The sequence below is a fragment of the Copadichromis virginalis genome, linkage group LG4, assembly GCF_057382275.1.
Source record: "Copadichromis virginalis isolate Kocher_CV1m ecotype Utaka linkage group LG4, C_Virginalis_male_GT1.1, whole genome shotgun sequence".
NCBI lineage: Eukaryota > Metazoa > Chordata > Actinopteri > Cichliformes > Cichlidae > Copadichromis > Copadichromis virginalis.
The window spans coordinates 18,663,112-18,673,639 of NC_140621.1; the positions used below are offsets into that span (position 1 = coordinate 18,663,112).

At 43.4% G+C, this 10,528-nt stretch overlaps 1 protein-coding gene across 1 annotated transcript; it reads left to right on the plus strand.

Annotated features, from left to right (window-relative positions):
• Positions 1–5,404: 5,404 nt before the first annotated feature.
• On the plus strand, positions 5,405–9,137 carry wfikkn2a (info WAP, follistatin/kazal, immunoglobulin, kunitz and netrin domain containing 2a). The gene is made up of 3 exons (XM_085453963.1): positions 5,405–5,916; positions 6,712–7,028; positions 7,226–9,137. Exons 1-3 carry the CDS (start codon positions 5,704–5,706, stop codon positions 8,424–8,426), a joined length of 1,731 nt encoding a protein of 576 aa, XP_085310089.1. The 5' UTR covers positions 5,405–5,703; the 3' UTR covers positions 8,427–9,137.
• Positions 9,138–10,528: the final 1,391 nt, after the last annotated feature.

Genomic DNA, 10,528 nt, shown 5'->3' on the forward strand with positions numbered 1-10,528 from the left:
TCCTCGGAAATGTTGGGCCATATCGACATGGTAGCATCTGATGTCAATCTCCCTGTTCTGCCACATCCCAAAGGTGCTCTGTTGGATTGTGATCTGGTGACTGTGGAAGCCCTTTGAGTGCAGGCAACTTATTGCCACGCTCAAGATTCATGATGTGATCTTTGTGAGCTCGCTTGTTATCCTGCTGGAAGCAGCCATCAGAAGATGGATACACTTTTCATAAAAGGATGACCATGGTCAGCAATAATATTCAGGTAGGCTGTGGTATTTAAACAATGCATAATTGGTACTAAGGGGCCGAAAATTTGCCATGAAAATAACCTTCGCACCATCGCAGCACCATCACCAGCCTGAACTGTTGAAACAAGGCAGGATGGGTCCATGCTTTCATGCTGTTGATGTTAAATTGTGACCCTGCCATCTGAATGATTGTTGGACAAAGTGGCATTTTTTTCCCAGTCTTTTTTCCTTGTTTGTGGAATTGTGTGAATTGTAACCTCTGTTTCCTGTTCTTAGCTGACAGGGGTGGCGCCGAGGTGTGGCTTTCTGCTGCTGTAGCCCATCTGCTTCAAAATTCAAGGTGTTGTGCATTCAGACATGCTCTTCTGCATACCTTGGCTGTAAGAAGTGATTATTTGAGTTATTGTTGCCTCATCAGCTTGAAGCTGTGTGGCTATTCTCTGTCTTCTGACATGAAGGCTCTTTTGCTCAGAGAACTGCTGCTCACTGGATTATTTTCTCTTTTTCTCAAACCAATCTCTTTAAAGCCAAGAAATAGTTATGTTCTGATACTCAGTTTAAAGGCTAGCAGGTCATCGTGACCATGTCTACTTACCTAAAGCTACAGAGTTGCTGCCATGTGATTGGCTGATTAGATGTTAGTGTTAACGAGTAGTTAATCAGGTACATGAAGTGGCCGTTGAGTGTACTTTAGGCATTTATTTCAAGATATGATAAAATGAGATATCGCGCTAATCGCTCCGTGCTGCTACGCCATCCAGCTGTGGTTAAGTTCATTTTACTTTAACGTTTGCACAGCAAGCCAGTGTTGTGCATCGTTCTGGTATGGACTTAGCTGACAACACATTTTGTTATGTTCCTTTTTGGTTTTAAAGAACATAAACATCACCTAAGTCCTGATACTTGTATGTGTGAAATCCTTAACCTTTTCAGCGAAATGAATACAGCGGCGTTCATGTGGTGACCAGATGTTCAGAGACAGCAAATCTGCAGAGCACAAATATTGCATAATATACACAGAATTGCGTTCCAGAAGTTAAGCATGCGTGCGTGTATGTATGTGTGTGTCTTCAGAAAATGCAAGCCAATTTACAAAGAGAGATGAGGCATTTCTAGTGAGATGTACTGCATACATTATCTGTGTGTGTATTCCTACATGTCTCTCATTGACATGCTGTGTGTCTAGACTGAAAAATCGGCTTAGGTCCCTGCTGTGGCTGGACGTGTCCTTCTCCTTTGTTATGGAATGAGCCACTCATAATAAGCTTAGTATGAACAGTCATAACACCTTCATTGTTTTTAAACCAGCCCCACCAGATCCCCAGACTTCAATCGTGGGCAAAAGCATCTGTGGATCGACGTGGTGCAGAACCCCTGAAGCATTTTTACAAATAAAGGCAGAAGGTGATGTTATTTGCAGGTACACTACCAGTCAAACGTTTAGACACACCTTCTCATTTAATGGTTCTTCTTTATTTTCATCACTGTTTACAGTGTAGATTCTCACTGAAGGCATCAAAATTATGAATGAACACATGGAATTATGTAGTAAACAAAAAGTGGGAAATAACTCAAAACATGTTTTCGATTTTAGATTTTTCAGCATAGCCGCCCTTTGCTTTGATTATTGCTTTGCACACTCTTGGCATTCTCTCGACGAGCTTCATGAGGTCATCACCTGAAATAGTTTTTCCAGCAGTCTTGAAGGAGTTCCCAGAGATGCTGAGCACTTGTTGGCCCTTTGCCTTCACTCTGCAGTCCATCTCATCTTAAGCCATCTCGATTGGGTTTAGGTCAGGTGACTGTGGAGGCCAGGCCACCTGGAGCAGGACTCCATCACTGTCCTTCTTGGTCAAACAGCCCTTACCCACTTTGGAGGTGTGTTTGGGGTCATTGTCCTGTTGAAAAATAAATGATGGTCCAACTAAACGCAAACTGGTTGTGATGGCATGTTGCTGCAGGATGCTGTGGTAGCCATGCTGGTTCAGTGTGCCTTCAGGTTTGAATAAATCCCCAACAGTGTCACCAGCAAAGCACCCCCACATCATAACACTCCTCCTCCGTGCTTCACGGTGGAAACCATGCATATAGAGACCATCCGTTTTCTGCGCAAAGACATGGCAGGTGAAACCAAAGATCTCAAATTTGGACTTGTCAGACCAAAGTACAGATTTCCACTGGTCTAATGTCCATTCCTTGTGTTTCCCGGCCCAAACAAATCTCTTCTGCTTGTTGCGTTTCCTTAGTAGTGGTTTCTTAGCAGCCATTGGACCAGTGGAACTCTGTGTGGCATTTATCTGGGCTCTAATCTGAGGTGCTGTTAACTTGCAATTTCTAAGGCTGCTGGCTTGGATGAATTTATCCTCAGCAGCAGAGGTGACTCCTGGTCTTCCTTTCCGGGGGCGGTTTACATTTGAACCAGTTTCATCGTAGCACTTAATGGTTTTTGTGACCGCACTTGGGGACATATTCAAAGTTTTGCCAATTTTCCAGACCAACTGAGCTTCAGTTCTTAAAGTAATGATGGACTGTTGTTTCTCTTTACTTAGCTGATTGGTTCTTGCCATAATGGGAATTCTAACAGCTGTCAAATGGGGTTGTCAGCTGTTTACCAACCTGACTTCTGCACAACACAACTGATGGTCCCAATCCCATTAGGAAGGCAAGGAATTCCACAAATGAACCCTGACAAGGCACACCTGTGAAGTGAAAACCATCTCAGGTGACCACATCATGAAGCTCATTGAGAGAAGTCCGAGGGTTTGCGGCACTGTCAACAAAGCAAAGGGTGGCTACTTTGAGGACTCTAAAATATGAAATATATTTAGAGTTATTTGTCAATTTCTTCTTTGAAAAATGAGACAGCATGTCCACATTTTTGACTAATGCGAGGATACTGAACGTCTATTGAACACTTAAAACAGGATAAAATGTAATTTTGAATATTTGAAGTAAAATCCAAACTGCTAAGGGAGAAATACCGATGGTTAGAACTGGCGTTCCCCAGGGTGCCATCCTTGGCCCCTTATTGCTCATGCAAACACTGCTGGAAGTAGATGTCCTTAATGGCAGGAAGGCTTCTGCCAGTGATGTTCTCTGTCACATCCAACAAACTCTTTAGTGATTTTCGACTTTTGGCAGAGCAACTCCTATAGCAAAACTGTCCTGCAACCTGTTATCAGGCTTTTGATTGTATATTATATAATGTATAATAAGCATAAAATCGTAATATATTTTATTCTTATTATTACAAACATAAAATTGTCAGGTTCTTGGACTGTTCGGTCGGCACAGACACATGGAGAGGGTGCACAGAGAAGGTCAAAGTCAAGGTCTGTTTTCAGACAATATATGTTCTGAAGGAAGATAGACTGGTGGGCTGCATGGGGTCCTCCGTGTAGCTTTATTCAATATTTGACATGCCCCGTAAGCACCAGTGTCGACTATGCTGGGAATGCAGGGTCTTGAGGGTTGAAGGTTAGGGGTGGGGGGGTCTGTGGTGGTGGGGGTGTGAGTGAGCAGACAGTAAAAACATATCTTGACTGTGACTGTATGCACGTCCATAGGTGAATCTTTATAATCAGTGTTAAACACATTCTCTATATACTTCCTTTTTATGTGTCTGTGTTTATACAAGTGCCCTCAGACAGGGCTAACAGACAGGAGAGGAGAATGGGACTGCAGGGCTCGGCCTAAAGAACAGTGGGCCTCTTCAGGCTCAGCAGGGACTCAGCTTGGGAAGCACAGCCGACATAACCATGCTCTTTACCTCTCTCGCACACACATATAGAGACGCAGAAGCTTTCAAAATGTAAACATTTTTATTCCTTTAAAGCTGCACCAGCTATTTAACACAAGCAAAGGCTTAAAGTGAGGACTATAGAAAACCCTTTGTTCCTGTGGTTTTGTTCACACCAAGCAGACCTCCAACCTATTTGTTTTGTTTTGAGGCCTTCTCTTCTGCAGCACTTCCTGGAATTGCCTTTTGCGGGAAATGATACAGTTTCTCACAGCGTGATTTCAAGCTGTACTATTTGTGACGTCCTGCATGTCAATATTGTGATAGCTGCCAAATGACCCTGCAGACTCTCCTTTACTGCAGCATGCCCTGCCTAAAGTTTTTCCTTTTAGGTTTCCAGACACTGCAAAGCTTTTAGTTAAGAAAGTTAAACACCAATTTCTATTCAGTTTATAATTGACTAACTTATCAGTAAGAGTCATTAAAGGAAAATCAGTGGTTATTCCTTATTTAGCAGTTTGAGACTGATTTTGATTTAACACACTAATAATGTTAAAAACCTCTTTTCAAAATAGTAAGAAGCAGAAATTAACATTGTTATAGTTTTACATGTCTCTATAAATAACAGGAATTAAAAACTTGAACAGAGATCCTGACATGTATGACACCATCTGGTGCGCCGTCATAATTGTTTTCTGTCTGAAAAGTGTGAATCAGAGTTTGTGAGGCACAGAATCGTTTCCCGGTGGGAAGACATTGAAACGTAAAACAAAGTAGATGGGTAAAGACCTATTATCCAAAATAAAAATGTTCAAATCCGTGCGAAAACAGTTATAATAGCCGACACAGTGCAGCCACATCTGCATTTCACCCCAAGAAGACTGAATGAACCAGGCACTATTTGGTGGTCTCTGCGTACAGAAGGCAAAGACCCGACGGAACTGCACTGAGTTTGGCGCTATCTTCTGGAGAGTCACATTTTCTTCAGACGACCCGGTGAGATTTTACAGTAATCACTGCGCATTATCACTAAGATGAAGTGATACGCAGTCTGTGTAAAACATTATCTCTGAACAGAAGCCCACTCAAAGCTTAATATGCTACAGGATAGTAGCGTTTTTTTCTTCATATACTGAATAAAATCTTAACACTGACAAATGAGAATGAATGAGCTCGTGCCAAACCACGACGTCACATTTATTAATAGTTTACATTTCTCTTTTCATGGATACTAAATGGTGTTAAACTCCCGATATAATTTCGGAATCATCGCTACTTTTCACCGACATTGCAAGTTAAGGGTTAAGGCAGGCAGCGCCTTACGCACAGGTGTCTCACCAGTCTTCTGTGAAACAACGCCTGCAAACTGTTGGCGAACTTTTAATTAAGTTGTTCATGACTGTAACTCAGCTGGGTTTATGCTGTCCGAGTAGACGGGTCACTGTAATTCATGTAGCTAGACCTTAAAGGGGTTCGCACCACCACAGCCCTCATCCTCTGCCTCTATCAACGTAGGAAGAAAAAAAAAAAACCCGGACAGCTCTCAAGATCGGTCCCGGTCCCGCAAACGCCTTTTTTTTTCTACCTTCAATTTTATTCGTCGTCTCTTTTTCTTTTTTAAATTTCACGCGACTGGACTTAGTGTAAAGACATCTTAAAAGCCCTAAAGTCGGCGAGACCCGGTTGTATTTTCTGCATTTTAGTGCTTCCATTACGCGCCGGATATGTGGTGGATGCTGTTTCACCGATGGATCTGGTTTCTTCTTGGACATTGCTATACTCTACTCCTTTACATAGACAGCTGCCGTGTGAGAGCAATGCCCATGTCTGTGGCAAAAGTGGTGTACTCTCACGCAGGTCTTTGCCCGAACGATCTGAACCCTAACCTGTGGGTGGATGCTATGAGCACCTGCATGCGCGAGTGCGAATCCGATCAGGTGAGTTCTCTTACTGCTTGTAAAATGTTCGCGTGCAGCCGAGATTTAGGCAAACTGGATTTAAAAATAAGAGGAAAAAAAACTGCATTTCAAGAAAAATCATTTAAATTCATTCATTGCTACTGAATACTGAAGTTAAAACGGTCGAGGCTGAACAAAAAGAGGAGTTAAGACTGATCAGTGGGAATAATTTGTGTTTTTACGTAGATTAAAGTATTACCTTCCTTTTGCACTGTAATAGAAACTGAACACAGCCAAAATAACCTCTGTGGCGAGGTCATGTACCAGGAGTGCATTTATAACTAAACTTACTCCTTTCAAAGTTTTTATTCCACCCGTCACACATTGGCCAATACTGTTGTAAACAGTATTTAAAGAATCCTCAAGACAAAAATGTATCTCAAATGAAAAATGTGAACACAAAATATGACTTCTTTAAACTTTAAAGCAGGGGTGTCAAACATAAGGCTCGGGGACTACATTTGGGCTGGCAAAGACTCCAATCTGGCCCTCTGGAAGGGTTTGGAAAATGTGAAGTGCAACGATTTTGAACTTTTAGCTGTATTGTCATACGTTTTACAGCTTTTTCTAGCGATAAAGACTCCACCTGCACTGCCGTTCATTCTACACCAATATAGTTAAGTAACAGATAAACAATTAAATGACAGAAAACTTCCTCTTTTTCCACTTTTGACATCCCTGCCTTAAAGTGTCTTCTCTGTTTTGTCCAGTTCACGTGATTCCATTCACTGCTGATATGTGGTAGAAAAGTGTTATTTTCTCTTCAAACTTTAGGACTGTGAGACTTTTGAGAAGTGCTGCCCTAATGTATGCGGTAACAAGAGCTGTGTGGCAGCACGCTATATAGACATCAAAGGGAACAAGGGCCCCATTGGAATGCCAAAGGGTGCCACCTGCGACAAGTTCATGTGCTCTCAGCAAGGGTCCGAGTGTGACATCTGGGATGGCCAGCCAGTTTGTAAGTGCCGAGACCGCTGTGAGAGGGAACCCCACTTCACGTGTGCATCTGATGGCATGACGTATTATAACAAGTGCTACATGGACGCTGAGGCCTGTTCCAAGGGTATCTCTATCTCTGAGGTCACCTGCAGGTAACATGTTAAGTATTTTAGATCTCTACTGTTTGCTTTTTGGTAACAAGGTAACGTTGTCCTTCTTCAGTCTTAAAAATTGAGACTCTCCTCTAAACTTTAGTTTAGCAATATTAATGTGTTTTGTGTACAAAACATCCCAATGGGAATGAAAGAAGAACCTCAGACATTAACTGGCTCTGATTTATTACCTACAGGTACCACCTGACCTGGCCAAACACCAGCCCACTCCCCGTGGAGACCACATTACATCCCACCACCGCCCTCCAGACCACCCTCCCGACTGACATCCAGCTTCCCGCCATACACAATGGACCCAGCCAGCAGGCTGTCTTTGTGGGTGAGACAGCCACCTTCCTGTGTGAAGTGTCTGGAAAGCCGCGTCCGGAAATCACCTGGGAGAAGCAACTGAAAGGGAAAGAGAATATCGTAATGAGACCCAATCACGTCCGAGGGAACGTCGTGGTCACTAACATCGGTCAGCTAGTTATATACAACGCGCAACTTCAGGATGCTGGAATCTATACGTGCACAGCCAGAAATGTTGGAGGAAGTGTGTCATCACACTATCCTCTGGTAGTGATCAAGAAAGAAACGAAAAGTAAAAATCCAGAGGGGAACAGCACCAACCTGCCTTTTCCAGCTGCCGAGTGCCTTAAGAGTCCAGACACGGATGACTGTGGGGAAGAGAGCATAAGCTGGTATTATGAACCAAAGAGGAACAACTGCTTCACCTTTACCTACAGTCAGTGCAACAAAAACAGAAACCACTTTGACACCTACGAAGCCTGCATGCTGTCATGCGGAGGAGAGCTGGCAGCTCCCTGTAGCCTTCCAAGCCTTCAAGGCCCCTGCAAAGCCTACGAGCCCCGCTGGGCTTATAGCAGCACTCTCAAAAAGTGCCAGTCGTTTGTGTACGGAGGCTGCGGTGGCAACGAGAACAACTTTCAATCTAAAGAGGCCTGTGAAGAGATGTGCCCCTTTCCGAAGAACAACAACTGCAAGGTGTGCAAACCCCGAGGCAAGATGGTGGCCAGCTTCTGCAAGAGCGACTTCGTGATCCTCGGCCGGGTGACCGAGCTGACAGAGGAACAAGAGTCGGGCCACGCTTTGGTGACGGTGGAGGAGATCTTGAAGGATGAGAAGATGGGTCTTAGATTCTTTGGCAAAGAACCACTCGAGGTGACTCTTCTAAACATGGACTGGAACTGCCCCTGCCCCAACATCACTGTAGCCGACGGGCAGCTCATTATCATGGGGGACGTCCACAACGGCATGGCCATCCTGCAGCCCGACAGCTTTGTAGGCTCCTCGAGCAATCGCAGAATCAGGAAGCTGCGTGAGATTATCAGCAAGAAAACCTGCGATTTCATTAAAGATTTCTCCACCGTCCAGTAGACTCTGATAGCAACTGAAAGCTCATTACAGGTTGTCATTTTCAGATAAATCCAGTGACCTCAACAGTCAGACTGACTGCCAACAAACGCAAAACTAGAAACGTATCTGCAGGTTGTTTTCTTTCCTCTCTCATTTTCCACACAGCTCAGAAGGTCTCAGAAAAACATTTTACATCATCCGTACTGTTCACTGTGTTATTTCTTTTTATTCAGTTGTGGGGTACACTGTCTGGATTAAGCAAGTGGCATATTAATAGTCAGAAGCATTTACCCTGTTTAAAGTATTTAATCCTTTTCCTTTCCAAATGTTACCCAAATATACACTAATGCCACTCGTATATCAGCATATCCTAATAAGATTAGTATAGTTGCTTTAATTTTTTGATGGGTATCTCACAGTTGATATTTTGTAACATCTGTCCTCAGCACTTAAGCCCACTATAATGCCTCAGTTTATCAACCAGAATCAAATAAGCTCTTCGGTTCCATTTTCTGGACAATTGTTTTTATTTTTCGATTTTTTTTGAGTTTCCATGTGTTTGTACGTGGACTTGTGTACTTCATATTTATTTTTACTGATCTAGCTCTGTTGATCTAATTGCATAGGGACCAGATATGTTTTTTATTTTGTCTATGATATCCTACATTAATGTTCATTAAAACATGTATAAAACATGATAGCAAATAAATAAAGCTAATCTTGAAAAATGTTCCTTCCTTCTTGATTTTTTTAAATGCTGTTTCCTCTGCTGAAGGAGAAATACCAGACACTGCCACAATTTGTCAAAGCGTTAAGGCGGGCAGTGCATGTTGTTCTGTAGTTGATGTCCCTCCATCCATGTCCTCCTCCTTCTACACACACACAGAGACACACACGCAGGGCCGAGTCTGGCATTAAAATTCGAAACAGGTCACATTCCAGCACAGCTGTGGTGGCCTGTGGAGCTGTGTGTTGTGTTGTGTCTGGGTCTGGGGCCCTCGCATAGCACACACCCCACCGGCCATCCATTGGCCTTGCACGGTCCCTTTCATGTGCAAGAGGCCGCGGTGAAGGGGAAGAGGAGGAGGGGGAGGAGGAGAGGGATGTTGGCTGATTCTCTCTCTTTCGCTCCCTCAGTTGGCCACATCTGTGTTTAGGGGACATAATAGAGAACAGAGAGAGGAGTGGAAGGGGTGTAAAAGGGTGTAATAAGTTAAGCAGGAGCAGGGGAAGGTAACTCATGAAGCAAGCAAGTCAGTGCAGACCTTCAGCACATGCAGTTATTCTGAAAACGCTTTAATGTTTTCACGGTAAGATCTTGGTTGTGGATGGTGACAATGACGAAAAGAAAATCAGCCTTGCAGGTTTTTGTAATTTGAGAATCGAGGCAGGGTTTATAAATGCTTTGTGAGCTGGATCAGCTGATCATAGCGCCAGCTAGCCTTTGAATGTTCTCCCCTCCCTCCTTTCCCCTCTGGCCTTATATCCCCTTCTCTAAATCCCTTCCTCAGCCCTCTTCCTCAGCCCTCATCCTCAACCTCCTTCCCACCGACCGACAACCAGCCTTGGGCGGCGACCTCTGACCCTGCTAATGAAAAAGAGGCCACCAAGGAAAAGGCCACTTTCATTAGAACTGTTGACAAGTGTTAAGTGACTGGCTGAGCTCCAGACAGAGCTCCGCACAGCCTCCTTGATGTACTACACATCACAGCTGGCTGCTGATTTCAGTATCAAGTTCACTTAGAGACCACCAGCCAGGCAGCCGGCCAGACAGACCATAATAATCAGCCAGACAGCCGCAGGTACAAAGGGGGGAGGGGCAGAGTGCCCTCAGTGACACAATATCACTGAAGATCTTCCAAGTATTCAGAGCGGTGATTTACTTTCACTTTAAGATGACTAACTGAAAAAAATAAATAAGTGAAATTACGTTATACATTAGATATGTTGCACAACCAATGTCCATATTCATTATAATTTGATCAAATCTATAGCTATTAAAAAAATACACACATATGTGATATGAAATAGAAACAGAGTAGAGGCCGTCCTTGCATCATTTCTATGTCTCGCAATCACATCACAAGATTTTGGTTATTTGTGAACAAATAAACAAATAATTT

What these genes read in the sequence shown, in the direction of transcription:
- wfikkn2a (XM_085453963.1), top strand. Translation starts at nt 5,704, where the DNA reads ATGTGGTGGATGCTGTTTCACCGATGGATCTGGTTTCTTCTTGGACAT. An exon ending in GCGAGTGCGAATCCGATCAG is followed by an intron (nt 5,917 to 6,711) that starts GTGAGTTCTCTT and finishes TTCAAACTTTAG; the next exon opens with GACTGTGAGACTTTTGAGAA. An exon ending in ATCTCTGAGGTCACCTGCAG is followed by an intron (nt 7,029 to 7,225) that starts GTAACATGTTAA and finishes TATTACCTACAG; the next exon opens with GTACCACCTGACCTGGCCAA.